The sequence below is a fragment of the Cebidichthys violaceus genome, unplaced genomic scaffold (assembly GCF_023349555.1).
Source record: "Cebidichthys violaceus isolate CVI_PGR_0920_01 unplaced genomic scaffold, fCebVio1.0.p SCAF_12, whole genome shotgun sequence".
Lineage (NCBI taxonomy): Eukaryota > Metazoa > Chordata > Actinopteri > Perciformes > Stichaeidae > Cebidichthys > Cebidichthys violaceus.
Window position 1 is genome coordinate 16919175 of NW_027176285.1, and position 22429 is coordinate 16941603.

The following is a 22429-nucleotide window of genomic DNA, read 5'->3' on the forward strand; positions in this document are numbered from 1 at the left end:
TTCTCCTCCGGTGAGTCTCTCTCTCTCTCTCTCTCTCTGTCTCTGTGTGTGTCTCTCTCTCTCTCTCTCCAAAGAGAAAACCTTTTAAACGTCCCCTCTTCTCTGATTGGCTGACAGCTGCCGCTCGTCAGTCGGACTGGGACGGCATCGTCGCGTGTCACCGTGGTTGCCTAGCGACCACCACGTGGAACTACCAGCGGTGCACCATGGGAGCTCATCACCTGCAGCCTCCGGCCGCCCGCAAGACCGACATCGCCACGGTAACACCACCTGTGTTCTCTCTGAGCTCCTCCCCCTGCTTTCTCTTAAACGGGTCACGTTACTTCCCGTCTCTGTTCACAGGCGGTCGACATCACTTCCTGTGGTAACTTCGCTGTGATTGGCTCGTCGAGCGGCCGCGTCGATGTCTACAACCTGCAGTCCGGCCAGCACCGCGGTTGCTACGGCAACGATGAGACAGGTGTGTTCACCTGTTCTGGTCTATGATTGGTCTGTGCTGTCTCTCTGTCTGTCATTAACCCCCCCCCCCCCCCCCCTTCTGTTCCAGCTCACAGCGGGGCGGTGCGAGGAGTCGCCACGGACACCCTGAACCAGCTGACACTCACCGCAGGCTCTGATTGGCTGCTCAAGTTCTGGCGCTTCAAGAGCAGGAAACAGGAAGAGCAGCTGAAGCTACATGCTGCGCCAGCTAGCATGATGCTACACAGAGACAGGTAGCTAACAGTTAGCATGATGTCAAGTAGATACAGGTAGCTAATAGTTAGCATGATGCTACACAGATACAGGTAGTTAACAGTTAGCAGGATGCTTTACAGGTAGCTAATAGTTAGCATGATGTCACATAGAGACAGGAAGCTAACGGTTGGCACAACGCTGCACAGACATAAAGCTAACAGTGTTTTCTGTTTCTGTTAGCGGGATGTTAGCATTAGCGCTGGATGACTTCACGCTGCTGGTGGTCGACATAGAAACCAGACGGATCGTCAGGAAGTTTGCCGGTCACCACGGCAACATCAACGACATGGTGGGTCCTGGAGCGCTAACGCGGCTAACAGCCTGCTAACGATGTTCAACACGAGCTAGCATGCTAACAGACCGTTAATGCTAACAGCGTTATTATTGTTTCTTCTTCAGACGTTCAGCCCCGATGGTCGCTGGCTGATTACCGTGGCGATGGACTGTACCATTCGTACCTGGGATCTCCCCTCTGGATTGTGAGAATGGAACAGTCCATCCTTATTTACATAATTACATATATTTAATATCAATAAGTTGACAGGAATAACTTCATATTTCTTCGTCTTCAGTCTCGTGGACTGCTTCTTGGTTGCCATGGCGCCGGTGGGCGTGTCCTTGTCGCCGACCGGAGACTTCCTGTCGACGGCCCACGTTGACAGTCTGGGCGTTTACCTGTGGTTAGTTACAGCAGCCAATCGGATGTGTTGACAGAATAAGTTTTATTCATGACATCACTGATCTGTGTGTTTGAGTCATTGTCAGCCAATCACAGTACAGCTCTCCTCCCTCAGGACCAATAAGAGTCTGTGTGGGCCCGTGGGGCTCCGCCCCCTCCCAGCTGACTACCAACCGGCCGAGGTGACGCTGCCGGGTGTCACGGTGGTCGAGTCTGAACAGGAAGTGACATCGGAGGAGGTCAATGATGCGTACCAGTCAGCCGAACAGTTGGGGGCGGAGCTTGTGACTCTGTCTCTGCTGCCGGAGTCTCGATGGAAAAGTCTGCTCAACCTGGACAACATCAAGGTGAGTCAAAGTCACAGGTGAGAGTCTGGTTCATTACAAGAAGAATTCAATGGTTATGATAATAATCTTCTTTTCATCAGTTTGACCCGGACAGACCAATAAATCACACGGAAATACAAAACACTCACCTGTGAATATTATATGTCTAGGGCTTTTATTGTGAAAGGTGAGAAAGGAAGCAGAGTATCTGGTCTGAGCGTTGAAATGAGTCATAAAGTTTATATACAAACAACATCATTTATTATTTAGATTCTATATATAAACAAAACTATTTATATAATATTGGTATCAACATAATATAAACAACATAATGTATATAATTTACATTTTTCACATCATCATGTTCATTTTTTTAATTGTTTATATCTAAATTCTATAAATTATAGATTTAAGATATAAACAAAATTTAAATATAAACAATCTAAATCTAAACATAATTTAATTTATATATAAACAAAATAGTTTGAATACTTTTTATACAAACATAAATTATATATATATATATATATATATATATATATATATATATATATATATATATATATATAGACAACATAAAATATATATTTAGTTCTAAACATCATAAATAATGTTATATAGATTTAATCCAGCTCCTCTCTAGTGAACGCTGTATATACAATCTACATAATTTAGATATAAATGACATCATCTGATCCTGTGTGTGTGTGTGTGTGTGTGTGTGTGTGTGTGTGTGTGTGTGTGTGTGTCTCTCTCTCTCTAGAGGAGGAATAAACCCGTGGCTCCTCCCTCTGCTCCTCCTGCTGCTCCGTTCTTCTTGCCAACTCTTCCTGGTCTCACGCCTCGATTCACGTCGCCCACGGCAACCGAACAGGAAACACAGGTAAAGCTGCTGAACACACAACTCTTCTTCTGTGGTTCCTTCTTTCAACACGCAACTCTTCTTCTGTGGTTCCTTCTGATCTGTAGAGAAGTCACTGAACAATAATGATAATATTAATGATGATGATGATGATGATGATAGTATTATTTGTTGTTGTTGTCGTTCAGTCAAAGCTGCTGCGTTGGGGTTTGATGTCTCAGAGGTCAGAGTTTAGTTCTGATCTGGAGTCAGCTCTACAGTCTGGATCATGTGAGTCTGTTTTTTATATATATATATATATATATATATATATATATATATATCTAAGATGTTTAGTTTCACATCTCAATGTTCAACATATTACTTTACATTTGTTTTATTTTAATTATTATTATTTTACTAAAAATGTATATGTTGATTTCCTAAATACATATATATATATATATATATATATATATATATATATTTATATTATTTATACATTTTATATATTTTATATACATTTTTGAATGGTGTTTTTTACAGATGTTAAGAGGTTTTTAAGATAATCTATTTGTCCCACAGCGGGGAAATTTGTATTTGTACTTGAATTTTAACATTTAGTGGATTTAAAATGTTTTTCTTTTGATTTTTAAATATTGTTCAAAAGTTAAATATTTTTTCCTAAATGACATTTCATCCACTTTATTTATTTTTTGTCTTAATGTTTTGGAATTTATAAATATAAACTTAAAGTAAAGTCCTAACAATTCTTTATTAATGTTGAATATCTATGAACATGTTTGTGGATAATATTTGATTCATATGAATTAATTTTTAATCTTAATCATGAGAATATAAACTTTAATAATCAATAACTCTCTCTATCAGTCGATCGCCCGCTGCGTCTCCTGAAGGATTGTGGGCCGGCGGCGCTCTCCGTGGAGCTCACCTGTCTGACATCAGAGGGGGGCGGAGCCAGCGACCTCCTGCTCGCCTTCATTCACATGATTGACAGCATGTTGTCCAGTGGGCGGGACTTCGACCTGGCTCAGGCTTACCTGGCGCTTTTCCTGAAGGTCAGCCAATCAGAACACAGCATTTGTTTATTTATTTATATAACGTTTGTTGACATCTTTAGTCTTTTATTGTGGTAATTATTTTATTTGTTTTTATTTTTCAGCTCCATCTCCGCTCGTTGTCACAGGACCCTGTTGCCATGGCGGAGTTGCTCCGCCTCTCCTCCCGGCTGGAGGCGGGGTGGGTGGAGCTACGTGCATCATTTGACCAATCACTGTGTCTGCTGTCGTACACCAAGAGTGCCCTGCTGTGATACACACACACACACACACACACACACACACACACACATATATACAGAAACACACTTTGTATTTTATTAAAAAGTTGTTGATTCGTCTTCTCTGCGTCTGTTTGTGTTTTGGGATTTTCTTCAACCAGTATAAGAGTAGTACTTCTTGAATACAGTGAGAGAGGTGAGTAGTACTTCTTGAATACAGTGAGAGAGGTGAGTAGTACTTCTTGAATACAGTGAGAGAGGTGAGTAGTACTTCTTGAATACAGTGAGAGAGGTGAGTAGTACTTCTTGAATACAGTGAGAGAGGTGAGTAGTACTTCTTACTTGCAGTGGAGTATTTTTCACTCATAGTATTAGTACTTCTACTTCAGTAATGAGCCTGAAGACTTGTGATGCTTCACGTCAGATGACGTCACGTCCTGACCGGAAGTCTGCAGCGCTGAGTCAGCTGAGACAGACCGGAAGCAAAACAAACAGCGTGGAGCTCGCGCTATGGAGGCACCGACAAAACTTCATTAAACTTTAAAATTAAAAAGAGTTTATTTTATATGTTATATATGTTTTTTAGCGGGAAACTGAAGTCAGACAGCTCCGTCAGCGAGCGGGTGAAGAGTAGCACGAGACACGAGGGAGCGCGAGACCTGCTGCACTTTGTCCAACGCGGAAGTTCAGTGAGTGACGTGTTTCATTTAACATACAAAGTTGTATTAATTTTATCTTCACAGCCGTTTGACTTACAGGAGCGGTTCAAAGTACTGCCAGCAGAAGTAATTATACAAAATATTCTGTATTTGTTCATTTACACCACAGTGTTAATGCAGATAAATTAACATGTATATTTAACAGTATATAGCTGTTTTTCAGAGTTGTTTAAATAATGTCAATTATTATATTAATATTATTCAGAATTGTATTTGTTAAAGTGTTCAACAGAAGGACAAAAAACTAATGATACATCATAATTAAGGTCTTTTACAGCAGTAAAAGTACTAATACACACTAACAAATACTCCACTACCAGTAAAAGTCCTGCATTCAGAACCTTAAAGGTATCCTCATTGATCAGTCAACTGTCTCACTGTTCTATCGGATGTTTCTCCTGCATTAATGTGTGTGTAGCATGTTGACTCCTCTATATCCTGTTTAGTTGAATCCACATGAAAGCTTCATGTTCTATAAGATCTTCTGTTCCTGTGAGAACCTCGTCTCTCTGTGAAGAACAAACCAGGAGGCTTTTTAAACACTTTATTTAGCGAAAAACAGCACATTCCTGTAGTGCCTTTCTTGATTTGCATTATTTCCATTAGTGGTGACTGAGCACTACGCTCCATGTAAACAGTCCTGGTCTGTTGGTCCAGCAGGTTTGGCTGGTTGGTTGTTTGTCGGCGGTGATCGTCTCAAAGTCTGCTGCTCTTTATCCACACGCTTCTTTTTCTGATGTTTATGGATCTGTTCTGTCATCGCAAAAGAAGAAAAAAGAGACAAAAACTGAAAAATATACAAGTGAGAAGCTGGAACCAGAGAAGTTTTGGCATTTTGTTCTTAGAAAACTGTTAAACTGTTGCTGTGCCTCCTAGAAACTAACATGAACATAAAACAACATAAAACATAAAAGAAACATTTAATTTAATAGTGTCAAAATAACACGTCCACCAATGTAAATATGCTAAAGTTATATTTTTACTGTTAATAAAATGTGACATTTAGACAGATGATGATTAGTTCTTTTAAAAGTGTTTGTTTTTAATGTTCAACAATCAAACTGCACTAAATATTAATTTGTCAGGCTGATATTGAAAACTAATTAGAGCTCTTATTCTGAAGGAGGTAATCAGTTAAATAACTCGTTGAAGCTCAAGTGGAGCTATCCTGACTTTCAGCACTGGATCCTACATTTCCCATAATGCACCTGTAGCGTGTGTTTCATCGGAGTCGTCTCATTGGTTCCTCAGCTATGAAGAGGAATCGGCTGCTGGCCGTGTTGGTGAGCGGAGTCTTCTGCGTGGCCGTGATGTCACTGTACCGCATGCTGGAGATGATGCAGGGGGCGGAGCTTCAACAGGTGGAGACACCTGATGGACAGGTGGACAACGTGAGTGGACAGTGGACATTCTAGTTTATTGTCTTTTAACAACAACCGCTGAATATTATCAGTGGAGTTGTTGAGGTCATGTTTTATAAATCATACGATAAATTGATGACGTATTAAATGAAGGATGTCAAATAATCCCTCATCTCTGTCTGTAGGATTTGTCCCGCCTCCAGCAGCAGATTGACAAGTTGGAGCGTCTCCTTAGCGACAACAACCGTCTGGTCGCTACGGTGCGTGACAAACTGTTCCACCGCCAAGCATCATGGGTAAAAGGAGGTGCGGTCAATGTGAGCTCAGACTCCGCCCCCAGCCGAGCTGACTCTCTGCCTGGCTGCCGATTGGCCGAAGAGATGAAGGACGGAGCCGAAGGAGTGCAGGTTAGCTTAGCATATGCTATCAGCTGTTTTTACAGACAGTACTTTGGAACTGTGCTGACGTTATTTCAAGTATTTATTTTTTGTGTATTTATGAACATAAGAACATGTTGAAGGTTTTCATATCAACAGAATTTGTTTTGATGCAACAAACATAATAAGAGAAAATTAAACAAAAAATAAAAGCAAGTACTGAAATATATATATATATTGTATATAATATGTATATAATATTATATCCATATTATATATTATATATGTGTATATATATATATATATATAATGTATAAGTAAAGTATATTTGTAGTATCCACAACATTCTGTGTGTTTGTGTGTTTTAGCTGCTGGATGTTTACGACTTGTTAACGTTTGATAATCCACCCGGCGGCGCCTGGAAACAAGGCTTTGAGATCAGTTACCAGGGCGACGAGTGGGACGAGCAGCCTCTGGAGGTGTTTCTGGTTCCTCACTCTCACAACGACCCCGGTGAGAAACCACGTCTGTGTGTCCTTCACACGTCTCCACAACCGTCCATCCGATCTGCGTCACTCTTGGCGGGTTTGTTACCGAGGACACGAGGACGTGCGGTGTAGAAGTTGGTGCGATTCGACCACATGGTGGCGCTAAAACATCCAACCGTGACTCTCGTGATGCTGTCGGGCAGATAAAATGTCACAGCTGCTGAACACTTGGTGTTATTGGGACCACATTTGGTGATCACGTGTAGATACGACGTCCCAGTCACCGGGACAGATTCGGTGTCATTTGACCAATAGGTGGCGCTGTAGCATCTTCTCACTATAAATCACGTAATCTGTCTGTGTGTCTTTCTCGTGTGTGTGTGTGTGTGTGTGTGTGTGTGTGTGTGTGTATGTATGTGTGTGTGTGTGTGTGTGTGTGTGTGTGTGTGTGTGTGTGTGTGTGTGTGTGTGTGTGTTTCAGGCTGGTTGAAGACGTTTGAGAATTATTATCAGGACCAGACGAAACACATCCTCAACAACATGTTGATCAAACTGACTGAAGACAGCAGGTACTCATGTTCATCTTCATCTTCATCTTCATATTTCACCTGAACTTAAAGTTCAGACTCAAACCTATAACATGTTGGTCCGTCTCTCAACACCGTCTCACTTCCTGTCTGTGTCTCATTGGTTCCTACTGAAGACACAAACACATAGTTTCATCAGTAATTTATGTAGTTTTTATCAAACGGCAGGAAGTAGTGTCTTTGTTGAGGACTATTTTCAGCGGCGGATTAATCTGTGTATCTCAGGATCGCTTTAGTTTGTAGAGTCTTTAAATATATGTGACCAGCTCACCGTGTGTTCATCTGTCGAGGAGAAGATCTTTGTTTGTTTTTGTTTTTTTTGTTTCTATTTTAAGGAGTTCATGTTCATTAGAAATGATTGACAGCGTCTTATGTTCTGTTCATCAGGAGGAAGATGATTTGGGCAGAAATCAGTTATTTCTCTAAATGGTGGAACGACATCGACGAGCAGAAGAGAGAGATGGTGAAACGGTAACTTCAGCTTCTAGTCTAGTCTAGTCTAGTCTAACACAATACAAAACACGTCAAACAAATGTGAAAATGAAAAAACAGCAATGAAACAAATAATAAAGGAACATTTGAGTAAAATAAAGAAATGTTCTTTTTAAAAAAAATGTTTTTGTCTTTTTAACTAAACTAAATTTATTTTTTTTAGTTAACAGTTTTATTTTATTTTTAATTTTTTATTCATCATGTTGTACTTTAGTTACTTTTTACATAAATATTTTTCTCAATATTTAAAGTATGCTCATGTTCTTTAATACGTGCTCTGTGATTGCTCAGCCTGGTGGGGGCGGGGCAGCTGGAGCTGGTGACGGGCGGCTGGGTGATGGCCGACGAGGCGAACTCTCACTACTTCGCTCTGCTGGATCAGCTGATCGAGGGCCACCAGTGGATCCAGAGACACCTGGGTCAGTGTCGCCTCACTGACGCTTCGACTCCTTTCGCTCTGTGTGACGTCACCCTAACCTCTCTCTCTCTGTCCAGGTGTGAAGCCCAGCAGCGGTTGGGCCGTGGATCCGTTTGGCCACTCCCCCTCCATGGCCTACCTGCTGAAGGGGGCGGGGCTTAGCAACATGGTCATCCAACGGGTTCACTACGCCGTCAAGAAGCACTTCGCCCAAAAACAGACACTGGAGTTTCTATGGCGACAGAGCTGGGGTGGGTGTGGAGCGAGAGACCCCGAAATATAAAATGCAAACTTTTTGTGTGTGACTTATGGAAAATTACTCTAAGCAAAAAATAATTGTAGCAAAAGTGGAAAATTGAAGGATGATAAACGGATTCATTAAATGTTTAATTAGTTAAATTACAGTATTATAATTTGATTAATAATAGTAATAGTAAACCAAAATAATACACAGTAAAACAGATGAATGAGATGAAATAATAAATAAAGATAAATAAGATCATGTAATAAAATCACACAAACAACAAAACAAATGCATTTGTAGTTTGAAACAAAAATTATATTTAATTAATACATTAAAATAAAATAGAGTTTAACCAAATTATTGAAATTATTAGTTAAAAAAAGGTTTTATTAACATTTAAAACATTAAAAAAAATCTGACTTTGGGAGAAAATTCAGAGGAAGATGATTTAGGATTATTTATCTTATTTCTATGATATTAAATTTACATTCTGTGTAAAATATGTAAATCTCTGCTTTGTTTCTCTAACTCCGCCCACTTCCTTTGTGACAGACTCCTCCCCCCGCAGTGACATCACGTGTCACATGATGCCGTTCTACAGCTACGACGTGCCGCACACGTGCGGTCCGAACCCGGCGGTTTGTTGTCAGTTTGATTTCCACCGGCTGCCGGAGGGGCGGCTCTTCTGTCCGTGGAAGATATCACCGCAGCGAATCACAGAGCAGAACATCGAGGAGCGGTAAGCAGGACAAAAATAATGACCAATTATCACTAATTAAATATATATATATTTATTTATTTGAGATATTTTCTTTGATTTCGTGACTTTATTTTTGCGTTCTGACTCATGGTACGTTCACACCAAACGTGTTATTCGCACTGCGTTACTCGCGGAGGACCTTTTGTGATTATTCGCTTCATTCACACTAGACGCACCAGAGAGGGGGCGTGGCTTATCTCCATGGAAGACATCAATTTAAGCCATTTATTTCCACCATCAACCGTGGAAGAAACGCCGTCTTGTCTGAGTTCACACAGACAGATACAGAATTATTTTCCTGATTCAACAACGGCAGTGATGACAGGAGGAGCATCTCAATCCTGATTGGTTGTCACGGCACAGCGTCACGCCGCAGCATAATTTGCGCAATTGATGCAAATTTGCATCAATCGCGGCAATGCAAATACGCATCACTCCAGTCTCATCGCGTCTGTGTAGACTTTGTGTGTAATCTACGTGTTTGGTAGCCATTATTCTCTATTGTGACGTTGACGGCGTGTCGTCACGTGTGTCGTCTCATGGACGGCGTGTCGTCTCGTTGACGGCGTGTCGTCACGTGTGTCGTCTCGTTGACGGCGTGTCGTCACGTGTGTCGTCTCGTTGATGGCGTGTCGTCTCGTTGACGGCGTGTCGTCTCGTTGATGGTGTGTTGTCACGCATGTCGTCTCGTTGACGGCGTGTCGTCTCGTTGACGCCGTGTCATCACGCATGTCGTCTCGTTGACGCCGTGTCCTCACGTGTGTCGTCTCGTTGACGACGTGTCGTCTCGTTGACGCCGTGTCATCACGCATGTCGTCTCGTTGACGGCGTGTCGTCACGTGTGTCGTCTCGTTGACGGCGTGTCGTCTCGTTGACGGCGTGTCGTCTCGTTGATGGTGTGTTGTCACGCATGTCGTCTCGTTGACGGCGTGTCGTCTCGTTGACGCCGTGTCATCACGCATGTCGTCTCGTTGACGCCGTGTCATCACGTGTGTCGTCTCGTTGACGGCGTGTCGTCTCGTTGACGCCGTGTCATCACGCATGTCGTCTCGTTGACGGCGTGTTGTCTCGTTGACGGTGTATCGTCACGCGTGTCGTCTCGTTGACGGCGTGTCGTCACGTGTGTCGTCTCGTTGACGGCGTGTCGTCTCGTTGACGCCGTGTCGTCACGTGTGTCGTCTCGTTGACGGCGTGTTGTCTCGTTGACGGCGTGTCGTCACGTGTGTCGTCTCGTTGACGGCGTGTCGTCTCGTTGACGGCGTGTCGTCACGCGTGTCGTCTCGTTGACGGCGTGTCGTCTCGTTGACGCTGTGTCGTCACGTGTGTCGTCTCGTTGACGCCGTGTTGTCTCGTTGACGGCGTGTCGTCACGTGTGTCGTCTCGTTGACGGCGTGTCGTCTCGTTGACGCCGTGTCGTCACGCATGTCGTCTCGTTGACGCCGTGTCGTCTCGTTGACGCCGTGTCGTCACGTGTGTTGTCTCGTTGACGGCGTGTCGTCACGTGTGTCATCTCGTTGACGGCGTGTTGTCTCGTTGACGGCGTGTCGTCACGCGTGTCGTCTCGTTGACGGCGTGTCGTCTCGTTGACGGCGTGTCGTCACGTGTGTCATCTCGTTGACGGCGTGTTGTCTCGTTGACGGCGTGTCGTCACGCATGTCGTCTCGTTGACGGCGTGTCGTCTCGTTGACGGCGTGTCGTCACGTGTGTCATCTCGTTGACGGCGTGTTGTCTCGTGTGTCGTCTCGTTGACGGCGTGCCGTCACGTGTGTCGTCTCGTTGACGGCGTGCCGTCACGTGTGTCGTCTCGTTGACGCCGTGTCGTCACGTGTGTCGTCTCGTTGACGGCGTGCCGTCTCGTGTGTCGTCTCGTTGACGCCGTGTCGTCACGTGTGTCGTCACGTTGACGGCGTGTCGTCTCGTTGACGGCGTCTCGTCCTCTCAGAGCTCTCCTCCTGCTGGACCAGTACCGCCAGAAGTCTCGTCTCTTTCGCTCTCCCGTCCTTTTCGTTCCGCTCGGCGACGACTTTCGGTTCGTGGAGTCGAGCGAGTGGGACGCTCAGTTCGGTAACTACCAGAAGCTCTTCGACTACTTCGACCAGCACCCGGAGTTCCACGTCAAGGTGAGACACCTGAGACACCTGGGGGGGGGGGGCATGAGGGGAGGAAACAAACTGTCTCTTTAAATATCCTGATGTTTCTGCTTCTCTCGTCTGTTTTCAGGCTCGGTTCGGGACTCTCTCTGATTACTTCGAGGCTCTTTATCGGCATCTAAACGCAACAGGAACGACTCTGCCGAAACTTCGCGGTGACTTCTTCACGTACGCCGACCGAGACGACCATTACTGGAGCGGATACTTCACCTCCAGACCGTTTTACAAACGCCTCGACAGAACGCTGGAGGCCACGCTCAGGTACGCTCAGGTCTCACCTGTGATCCAGGTACGTTAACTAATCTGACTCGGGTTTGTTTTTTAACCAATGACTCAGGTACGTTATTTATTTAATGTATCAGGCACGTTATATCTGTCTTCATATTTTGTTTTCGTACTGCGATTTTTATATTTTTTACTTTGCTTTTGTCTTTATCCATAATTCTTTGTAATTATTCTCTTTATTCAAAATGTATAAGTATGTCTTTATTTAGGTGTATTTAATTACATTTGGTGACTTAGATCTTTACACTTAGAAATGTTTCCATCTTGTTTTTCTTCACTTAAAGACTTTCTTCTTCTTCTCTGACAGAGCGACAGAAATCCTCTTCAGCTTGACTTTGGCTGAAATGCGTCGTTTTCGTGGCGACGGTCGTCTGGTCTCAGATTTCCCAGCGCGTGAACACTTCAAGCGTCTGACGGCGGGGAGGCGGAGCTTAGCGCTGTTCCAGCACCACGACGCCGTCACCGGCACCGCCCGCGACCCTGTGGTGGTCGACTACGGCACCAGGTGACTACTTCCTGTTAGCAACCTAGCCTGTTAGCATGTTGGGATAGAATCAGTCAGTTTTAGTAATGGAAGCACGTGGATATTTTAGCATACGGTAGGAATTAACAGGTAGAAACTTGTTAGCATGTTAGCTTAAACAAGGGGCTACATTAGCATAACAGGTTAGGTTAAAACTTTGTATTAGCTTGTTAGCATCTTAGCCAGGATTATAAAGCAAGAACAATTTGACACTTATTTAGGTTATTCCATCTAAACATGTTCGACCGTGTTAGCATGTTAACTTAGCACGTACAAACTAGCAGGTGTTAGCATGTCTTAGCATACAGTAATAGTGTTTGTTTAAAAGAAGTTGTTCATTTATAAACGTTTATCCTAAATTTAATTTGTTTACATGTTTAGTTTTAATGATTATTTGTTCCCACATAGTTTCTAAATTCTAAATTCATTCGCATATGGAAATCAGTGTTAGCATTCGTAGCACCTCACACTCTTTAGCATCTTGAGCGTTAGCATGTGTTTTGTCTCATTTGTCCCTCCATGCTCTCAGTCGAAGGACGGCGTCTTCACTGATAACGGTAACAGGTACCGCCTGGCTTAGTGTTAACCGTTAGCGTTAGCTTCCCATCATACCCATTCATTTAGCATTAGCATCTAACACTCATTTCATCACTCCCATTTGAAGTGTTTCATTAACGTGGTGTCTTTTACAGAGTAGACATTAAAGACTTTAATAATCAATCAATGTAATCTCATGTTTGCATTTTGAATGAAGTCAATCAAATAAATTAAAAACAAAGAAATAAATTAAGTAAAATTTCTGAAAATCAAAACGTTTGTAATTAAAAATGAACAGAAACTCAAAGAATTAAAATTAATTTTACAGGTTGTTTCAATCGATTTTGAACCTGCACAAGGTGCTGCAGAGCTCCGCCCACTGGCTGCTCCTATTGGACAAGAGCCAGTACCACTACGACCAATCAAAACCCTTCATGCAGATGGTGACCGTTTAACACTTTTTCTATACAGAATATTTTTGTAATGTTTTGTATATTTATATGTGTAAGGGAATAAAACAGAATAGATTCTGAAATAAAAAAAACAACAAGTACAGTTTAACTGTGATGTGTTCAGGTGTAAAAACACCTGTAGTTTTTCATAAATATAAACAAGTACAGATGTAAAGATGGTTTGTAAACATAGAAAGAAATGTACATATTTAATAAACAATCCCTCAGACGTTGATGTTGTGATAAATGTTTTTAAGGATGACGTGATGTCAGCGCAGGACGCTCTGCCCCGGAAGACGCCGCTCACGCTCAGTGATGAGCCCAGGTGAGAGGGGCGGGGCTTACGGAGGGAAGAGGCGGAGTCAGACTGGCTTACTTTCTTATTTTCTGACACAGATGTTTATTTTGTTCTCAGTAACTAGTGATTCATCAAGTTGCACCATTCAATCTAAATAATGTTTAATAATTTAAGGTATGTTGTGTTATTTTAGTGAAATGTATATTTTAAATATATTTTAAATATATATATGTTTCAGGTCATTGATCATCTTTAACCCGACGGAGCAGCTCCGTTCGTCCGTCATCAGCGTCGTCGTCGACTCTCCGGACGCTCGCGTTGTTGAGGCAGAAACGGGTCGACCAATGGCTGCACAGATCTCTGCGGTGTGGGCGGAGCCGAGCCAAGCTTCATCAGAACACTTCCAGGTGAAGAACAGTTTGATTTTATTAAATTATTTAATGTAAAGTTATGTATTTTTTATCTGTCCTTTTTTACTTACTATTACTATTATTATTATTATGATTATTATTATTATTATTATTATATGGATGGTATTATTTATAATCACAGTTTTGACTTGTTTTAATATATTCCTGGTTAATATTAAGGCCCTCCCCTAAACAGTGACTGTCCAATCACAGCTGAGTAACTTTTATATTTGTCACCTCCAGCTCGACTTTGTGGCTGAACTTCCTCCTCTGTCGCTCGTCGTGTATCATGTGACCAAAGCCTCGGTTGGCTCCGCCCACCGGGCTCGGTACACCTTCCATCGCCATGGCAACCCACCGGCTATCCAGTTGGAACACTTCCAGGTGTCCCGCCCAGAGGCCAACGCCCCCCTGTCGCTTAGCAACAAGCACATCCAAATATGGAGCTCCGCGGAGACCGGCCTGCTGCAGGTCAGACTTTTCAAATTAAAAGTCAGACTTTTCAAATTAAAAGTCAGACATTTCAAATTAAAAGTCTGTCCAGAGAGTTTATTTAACAGAAACATGTTTGAAAATCACAACAAATTGAATTAAATACAATTTTGATAACTAAAATAAAAATGACAACAAACTTTCAAACTTAATAAATCCAATTATGGATTTGAATCGTTATTGTTTGAATTATTTATTAATCTATTTCCAGTGTGATATTCATAATTCTGTTTTTACCAATAAAGTTTTTTCAAAACGTTTTCTCTTGACTTGTAGAAGCTGCGTCTGCAGTCCGGTCTGGTCCATCAGGTCCAGGTCCAGTTTCTGTGGTATGGAACCAGAACCAGCCAGGAAAAGAGTGGAGCCTACCTGTTCCTACCGGGGGAGGAGGGGGCCCAGGTAAGGCCAGAACCAGAACCGGAACCACAAACTAGAAACAGAACTAGAACCAGAACCACAACCAGTCTGAACCAGGTCAGTCAGACCAGGACTAAATGTATCTCGCCCCCCCGCAGCTCTACTCGTCCTCAGAGCCCCCCCTGGTTCGGGTCACCAGAGGTCCAGTCTTCTCTGACATCACTTCCTGTTTCCGACACTTCACACACACGGTCCGACTGCTCCACCTGCACGGTAACATTTAATATATATAATAATATATAATATAATATTTATATATAATAATAATAAAAAAATATATATATAAAATAATGTATGATACAATATATATATTATATATATAACAACATAATAATAATAATGTATATATAATATTAAATATAATAATATATAATATATATATATATATATATATATATATATTACAATAACATTTAATATAAACAAGAACGTTTTAATTTTATTTCAAGAATGTGAATGATTTCAAAATAAAAGTCTCCTGTCTGCCCCAGGGCATGCTGGGAGATCCCTGGAGATTTCCAACATGGTGGACATCAGGTCAGAGGTCAACCGGGAGCTCGTCATGCGGCTCGTCAGTGACGTCGCCAACGGCAACCGTTTCTACTCCGACCTCAACAGCTTCCAGGTTCATTTACATATCAGCTGTGATGTCACTCCTCTTCATCACGTGCTTTATTGATTGGTTCTTGATTGGTTATTGATTGGTTCCTGATAGTTTATTGATTGGTTCTTGATTGGTTATTGATTGGTTCTTGGTAATGTGTGTAGATGCAGCAGAGGAGGACTCTGGGTAAACTCCCCCTGCAGGCAAACTTCTACCCGATGAGCTCGTCTTCGTTCCTTCAGGACTCAACGTCTCGTCTGTCTCTGCTGTCGGCTCAGAGTCAGGCGGTTGCTTCACTCCGACCGGGTGAGTCACGTCATGGTTTCATGGTTTCATGGTTTCATGAAAACATGAATGAAGCTTTTTCGTCAGTGTGGTGACCTGTGACCTGTGACCTGTGACCTGTGCAGGTGAGCTGGAGGTGGTGTTGGACCGGCGGCTGCAGCAGGACGATAACCGCGGCCTCGGTCAGGGCGTCACCGACAACAAGCTGACGGCGAGTCTCTACCACCTGCTGCTGGAGGACAGGAGGGGCGGGGCTCAGGTGAGGGGGCGGGGCTCAGGTAAAGGGGCGGGACACAAAGTGAACGTGTCGGTCCAGTTCTGGTGAAAGTCTCAAAGCTTCAGGTTAAATTCAGTTTTCTCTTTAATGTGTAAAATTAATAAAACAACTTTTCAAACTGGTTTCAACATCAAACCAAAAATATGAAAACCAGCAGAGACTTTTGAGTCATTATGTCACATTTATTATAAAACAATAATGTTATATGATTTAAATAATTAAATTAGGTTTAAATGAATTAAGTTTTAGACGATAAAACTTTTGTCTCTTTTGTAGTTGGTATATATATAAATATATATATTAATTATATATATAATATATATATATATATATAATATATATATATATATACAATTTAATTCAGTTTTTATTTGTATATATGTATTTATTTATTTATATATATTATTTCTATTTATTATATAATTTCAGTTTTTTCTTTTTTCTTTTGTATGTTTTATTTCTATCTGACAGGAAGTGGGAGGAGCCTCAGTTGAACACCTGTCCCTGCTCGCCCACCTGACCTCGCTCTCCCTCAGCCACCCACCAATCTCCATGGTCGCCCCTAGCGACAGCCAGGTGCCAAAGCTCCGCCCCTTCCTGCCGCTCCGCTCGTCGCTGCCGTGTGATGTTCACCTGCTGAACCTGAGGACGCTGGAGGACCCGCAGGTAACACCTGGAGACACCTGGAGCAGTGCTAAATATTTTCAGGACTTAACCTCAACAATTAAGAAAAATATTAATTAATTTAAATAAATAAACAAACTCTGGAAAACTTCAATAGCAGATTTAAATAACTGTAAATTTATAATATTTATATTTATAATAAAAAGTCGCAAAATAAACAATTACGCCTGAAACTATAATAATCAATTATTAAAATAATCGATTATGACACTTAAAGTTCTCCAAGATCTCCGTTTGGTTCTTCGGCGCCTCCTCTGGTGATGAACTGTAACTACACTATGATGTTTTTAAAGTTTCATCAAAACAAACAAATGTAATGTTTTGTTTGTGTTTGTGTTTGTGGACAAACAGGAAGCAGAAAGTCCGTCACAGGAAGTGGCTCTCCTCCTCCACAGGAAGGGTTTTGACTGTAGCTCCGCCCCCGAGCCGTCACTGCAGTGCATGTGGAGCGCGCACGAGGAGGTGAACGACACACACACATATTATTTATTTATTTTTTATTATTTACTTGAAGCTATAATTCCTTTTTTTTAATTAATACGTTCAAATGAGTTCTTTTCATTAAAATATGTTTCTATAATTAGATAATTACATTTTAAATGTTCTTTAACTAGTTTTGTCTCTGAGCTGACTTCCTGTTCTGTGTTCCAGGTGAACTTGGACGATCTCTTCTCTCCTCTGCGGTTCCGGTCGGTCCGTCGGTCCGGTCTCACTCTGCTGCGAGAAGACGACGAACCGGAATCCGCCCGGCAACAGCAGCCACCGCGCATCGCCAGCCTGCGACCAATGGAAATCAGCGCCTTCCGGGTCGAGCTCGACTAAATAACAAGAACGAACGAATCAGAAACTAGAACATCATTAAAACAAACATTAATGTCTAAATAAAGATTATTAGAGATTAAATGTAAAGAAAGCAGCTGAACTTTAAAAGAAGAAGAAATAAAATAACTAAATTAGATGAAGAATCAACGAAACATGGAGGTTTGTTAATGTTAAAAAATAAAAACAATTATAGATTTACCAAATATAAAATGTAGCAAATGAAGGAATTAAATCTTTTCTCAGATTTTTATTTATAAATGTCAGGTAATGTGACAATATTTTACATGTTTCTACTGTGAATTATAGAAATATTAATATTATTATTAATATTAAAGGTCAGAGAGACAAAACACTGAAATTTAAACTGAAGTATGGCAACCAAACGTGTGTGTGTGTGTGTGTGTGTGTGTGTGTGTGTTTGTGTGTGTGTGTTAGAGAGACTTCCTGTTACTGCTGTTGTGTCTAAACTGTAATTTAGTGTAATTCTACATGAATGTTTCCAGACTGCACATATTTTACATATTTACTCATTTAAATGTTGAATGTTTCTTTTATTATAATTTTCTGTATGAAAGAGACATTTGGGGAAAAACTCTTAAATCTTCTGGGTGTTTTTTTAATTTAGAAATTTTCTTTATATATATTTTCTATAAAGATGTTTATTGTTGAAACAAATCTAAAAATGAAAAATTTATTTTTTTTACTTTCATGAATCTGTTGAAATATTTTGCTTTTCTAGTTTTATTTTGGGAAAAATGTATGGTTTTAATACAAAATAAATTATTGTTTAATTTTCCGATTTGTTTTATTTATATTGTCATAACCCGGCTCCAGGGCCATGACAAATACGGCAAAGACACAACAGATGATGGTAATGTAACGTATTTATTTTAACCAAATCAAGAAATAGTTAACTTTATGAAGCGTGTCAGTCAGTAACATCAGTAATGTCAACGTGGATGCGTGTGTGATGAAGTGTGTGTGTTGTCAGCGAAACCAAAGAAAGCCCAAAACCAAACATAACCGGCAGCGACTGGCAGGGATCACTCCACACCACGTCACCTGCATCAGGTGATCTGCTCTCTGGGACAAAAGCATACTTGCAGTGATTAGAGACAGGGGCCGTCACAATATATGTACATATATATATATACTATATATGTTCTAGCAATTGTGATGCACAATTTTCAAATAATTGGCAGAAAAAACACTCAACTGGCTAAATAATGTTAAAACTTACACTGACCAAAAAAAATTGCAAAATAAATCACATCTGATATTTTAATATGAAAAAAGTGTTTTCTAGCAGACCGCTAACATCTTTAGCATTCGTCGATGACATTTTGCAGTAGCTTCGTTAGCATAAGCTAACAGACCTTTTCTTTTAGCACCTAGCTAGTTGACTTTAAAATATAGATGTAAAGCATTTTCTCTACAGAAACTGAATAATTAAATTGTATGATAGTTTAATTTCAATAAAAGTGTTTTTGTTTCATACATTTTAGCTCAGTTTATAACAGCGAGAGAGCGGCGCGAAAAACAGGACAGCGTCATCGAAGCCGCTGCTCCTGATTGGCTGACTGATTCCATCACTGGCTCCTGGTTGCTGGACCACAATCTTACGGAACTACTACTACTCTGCTGTAACACCTCGTCTGATCTTATTGTTGTTTATTCGTCATACAACGCGAGACATTTACACATAAAAGACATTATACACTATGACACAATCACGGAAAATAATAGTTCATTTTAAAAAGAATGGAGACTGAGGGAGAACAACGCCTGAAGATGGCGGTCATGTAAAGTCGTGAATGTCAACTGCCGTAAAACCTCAAAGAAGAAGAAGAAGCAGAACCGGAAGTGACGTTCAGCTGGTAAACCGACGTTCTGGGGAAAGTTTCTTCAGATGTTCAGAATCTACCGACTTCTTCATGACTGCGCAGGTGAGTTTTCACGAAGCTTCCGTATCAACACTCCTCAGGGAGCAGCGCTGTCTTCGGGATGTTTGACGCCAGACTGCGTTCACATTTCCTCTCATCGTACCTGCATGAATGTGACGCACCGGCCATGCAGTGAGAGTAAACAAACGTTTAAAAAGCACGTGTGCATGTGTATTGATCGGTGATGTTAACGCCGAAGTGAAGTGAAGTTATATTTGATATGATTTATTGCTTCCTATCTGTTGTTAAGATAAATGTAGTGTTGTTAGGGGAGGAATTGTTTAAGTTTAGAGATTTCTAAATGGAGATTGGTCTAAGCTGATGTCAGTATCACGTGACCTGAGGGCAGAAATACTATCCCTCGTGAGAAGCACGAGGAGGCAGACTGTGGAAACATAGAGCCTCCAGTCTAAGCTGTTACAGCTTCAGGTGTGTGTGTGTTGTTCTTCTTCAGGTGTGTGTGTTGTTCTTCTTCAGGTGTGTGTTGTTCTTCTTCAGGTGTGTGTGTTGTTCTTCTTCAGGTGTGTGTTGTTCTTCTTCAGGTGTGTGTGTTGTACTTCGCTAAGAGCGTGGAGCTGACTGGAGTGAAGGAGGAGGAGATTGTTGCCGTACCAACACCAATCAGCAGCCGGGACCTCTGGAGTCTGTTGCTACAGCGACACCCGAGGTACCGAGGTCACTAAAGGTCGTCTACTGCCACGTAAACATCCACAACGTAAACATCCACAATGTAAACATCAAAAACGTAAACATCCACAACGTCAACAACGCACAACGTAAACATCCACAACGTGAGACGCTGCTGATCGATTCTCATTAATACTTCTGATCAGGATCTTTATGTCTGGACTGAGACACTTATTCACAATAATCTTGATGATCGGTGTGTGTGTGTGTGTTTATAATGTGTGTCTATGTGTGCGTGTTTATAATGTGTGTGTGTGTGTGTGTGTGTGTGTGTGTGTGTGTATAGACTCCTCCTCCTCCAGGATCAGGTGGTGTTTGCGGTGCGTCATCAGTACGTTGCCATCGGTGACCAGGTGGTGACTCTGGGAGACGGAGACGAGGTCGCCGTGGTGCCGCCGCTCAGCGGAGGATAAAGAGGAGGAGTCAGTTATTCATATGAACCAATCAGATCCATGAACAGGAATGTTTGTGTTTAACATGAATAGATCTAAAAAATGATACTGAGAATATTATAATATTATTTCATAATGATTAAAACCTCTTGGATCAACATTTAATATGTTGTAATGAATCAGTGAATATGAACATTAATTATTTTGATGTATTTTGTCTCAGATGATCGAGTCGGAGGAGCGGAGGGACGTCTTCAAGCTGAGCCGTGATTGGCTGTCAGTACAGGAAGTGGTGGACGCCGTCAGCAGCTCCTCCTGTGGAGCCATTTCAATATTTATAGGTTCAGCTTTTATTCATTCATTCAATCCATTAAATACGTTTATTCATGTTAAATAAGGTAAGTGTGTGTATGTGTGTGTGTGTGTGTGTGTGTGTGTTTGTGTGTGTGTGTGTGTGTGTGTGTGTGCGCGCGCGCAGGTACGACCCGTGAGGACGAGGTGGGCGGCAGGAAGGTGATTGGCCTGGAGTACGAGGCCTACGAGGTCATGGCCCAATCAGAGTTCAGTAAGCTGTGTGATGACATCAGAGAGCGCTGGCCAACCGTGACGCACGTCTGTGTTCACCACCGACTGGGGTCAGAACACACATGATCAATACGTCTTTTCATTAATAGGTCTATCAATATTATATCAATATTATATCAATACTTGTATCAATATTATATCAATACTTGTATCAATATATCTATCAATACGTCTATGGGTGAGACGATGATGCTGAGGTGGTCGTATTGATCTTTTTTAAAGTTTTGATCGGTGTAACTCACCTGTGGACTTGGTCCCTCAGGTGGGTGAAGGTGGGCGAGGCCAGTGTTGCCATGGCGATCTCGTCTCCTCATCGCCACGACGGCCAGCAGGCGATCCGTCACTGCATCGAGCGGCTGAAGGCCAACCTCCCCATCTGGAAGAAGGTGACTCGTGATTCCTTTAGAACGTCCACTCTGACTCCCGGTGATGTTATTGATCACATTATTGATCACTGATCCACAGGAAGTGTACGACACGCAGGAGGAGAGCTGGAAGGAGAACGCTGAGTGTCCGTGGGCCCTTCAAAATAAAGTTCCTCCCGCCACATCGTGCAGAGAGAACGTCTGAGCTGCAGATAATAAAACATGAATCCAGAAGGTTCTCAGTCTGTTGTCTGTTCAGAGAAGGGACTCAATAAAGTTTATTCAAAGCAGTTTGTGAGTGGTGGACACTGTTATCCCACAATGCATTGCACAAATTGGGGAGATGAAAGTAGATTGAAGATTTTTTTTTTTTAATTAAAAAAATTTACAAAAAAATGACATTGAAGAACAAAAAAAAAAATCATAAAATAAGCAAAATGGACTAAAAAAATATATATTAAGTTAGTGGATTTAAAAAATACGGATACATTAAAAATAAATGCATCTCACAGCTTAATAACAGCTTCAGATAGACCTTTTACTGTTGTCTGACGGTTCATCTCTGATGGAAATATTGTGATTGTTATTGCACTACATTCATTGGACAGCTGGTATTACTGATTACTTTGCAGTATTATGAGAACATTAAACATGTCAGCTGTCAGATTTTAAAAAAATGTTTGAACATTCCAGACGTTCAACAAAATGATATGCTGTCATCGTTTTTGTAGATAATTCAAACTTTGTTATTAAAATATTTTTCACACAAATATTTACACGCTTAATGTATGTTTACAGATTTATTTTAGACTTATTTTGTAAGGATATCTTCAAGCAAGATGTTTGTTTTTTGTTTTTTCAAAAGTTGATAAAACATAAAATTAGAAATTAAAA

General features: G+C 41.4%; 3 protein-coding genes across 6 annotated transcripts in view; all 3 read left to right on the forward strand.

Moving 5' to 3' along the window:
• Positions 1-3997, forward strand: part of wdr36 (WD repeat domain 36) — a 9455-nt gene extending 5458 nt beyond the window's left edge. The window contains exons 11-22 of the mRNA XM_068706828.1: positions 1-10; positions 118-260; positions 343-460; positions 548-713; positions 916-1024; positions 1135-1214; positions 1308-1415; positions 1530-1761; positions 2504-2623; positions 2791-2872; positions 3473-3660; positions 3765-3997. The exon at positions 1-10 is cut by the window's left edge and continues 80 nt beyond it. Of these exons, the coding sequence (XP_068562929.1) occupies positions 1-10; positions 118-260; positions 343-460; positions 548-713; positions 916-1024; positions 1135-1214; positions 1308-1415; positions 1530-1761; positions 2504-2623; positions 2791-2872; positions 3473-3660; positions 3765-3914 (1506 nt within the window). The 3' untranslated portion in view covers positions 3915-3997. The remainder of the gene's footprint in view (positions 11-117; positions 261-342; positions 461-547; positions 714-915; positions 1025-1134; positions 1215-1307; positions 1416-1529; positions 1762-2503; positions 2624-2790; positions 2873-3472; positions 3661-3764) is intronic.
• A 366-nt stretch (positions 3998-4363) lies between these two features.
• On the forward strand, positions 4364-18333 carry man2a1 (mannosidase, alpha, class 2A, member 1). The gene is made up of 24 exons (XM_068706831.1): positions 4364-4570; positions 5852-5991; positions 6147-6368; positions 6707-6851; positions 7308-7395; positions 7801-7884; positions 8197-8324; positions 8401-8574; positions 9120-9306; positions 11270-11447; positions 11548-11738; positions 12070-12267; positions 13151-13265; positions 13532-13599; positions 13811-13979; positions 14226-14453; positions 14751-14873; positions 14990-15104; positions 15383-15516; positions 15660-15801; positions 15906-16039; positions 16529-16723; positions 17093-17203; positions 17393-18333. Exons 2-24 carry the CDS (start codon positions 5854-5856, stop codon positions 17561-17563), a joined length of 3438 nt encoding a protein of 1145 aa, XP_068562932.1. The 5' UTR covers positions 4364-4570; positions 5852-5853; the 3' UTR covers positions 17564-18333.
• A 1033-nt stretch (positions 18334-19366) lies between these two features.
• Positions 19367-21825, forward strand: mocs2 (molybdenum cofactor synthesis 2). Of its 4 annotated transcripts, XM_068706832.1 has the most exons (7): positions 19373-19509; positions 20049-20191; positions 20480-20615; positions 20809-20926; positions 21064-21220; positions 21433-21556; positions 21636-21825. In XM_068706832.1, the coding sequence occupies exons 4-7, from the start codon at positions 20809-20811 to the stop codon at positions 21738-21740; spliced, it is 504 nt and encodes a 167-aa protein (XP_068562933.1). In that variant the 5' UTR covers positions 19373-19509; positions 20049-20191; positions 20480-20615; the 3' UTR covers positions 21741-21825. The 4 variants fall into 4 exon arrangements, with proteins under 4 accessions (XP_068562935.1, XP_068562933.1, XP_068562936.1 ...); XM_068706833.1 differs by lacking the exons at positions 19373-19509; positions 20049-20191 and adding an exon at positions 20203-20297; XM_068706834.1 differs by lacking the exons at positions 21064-21220; positions 21433-21556; positions 21636-21825 and having other exon boundaries at positions 19367-19509; positions 20028-20173; positions 20809-20897.
• The last annotated feature ends 604 nt before the right edge of the window (positions 21826-22429 follow it).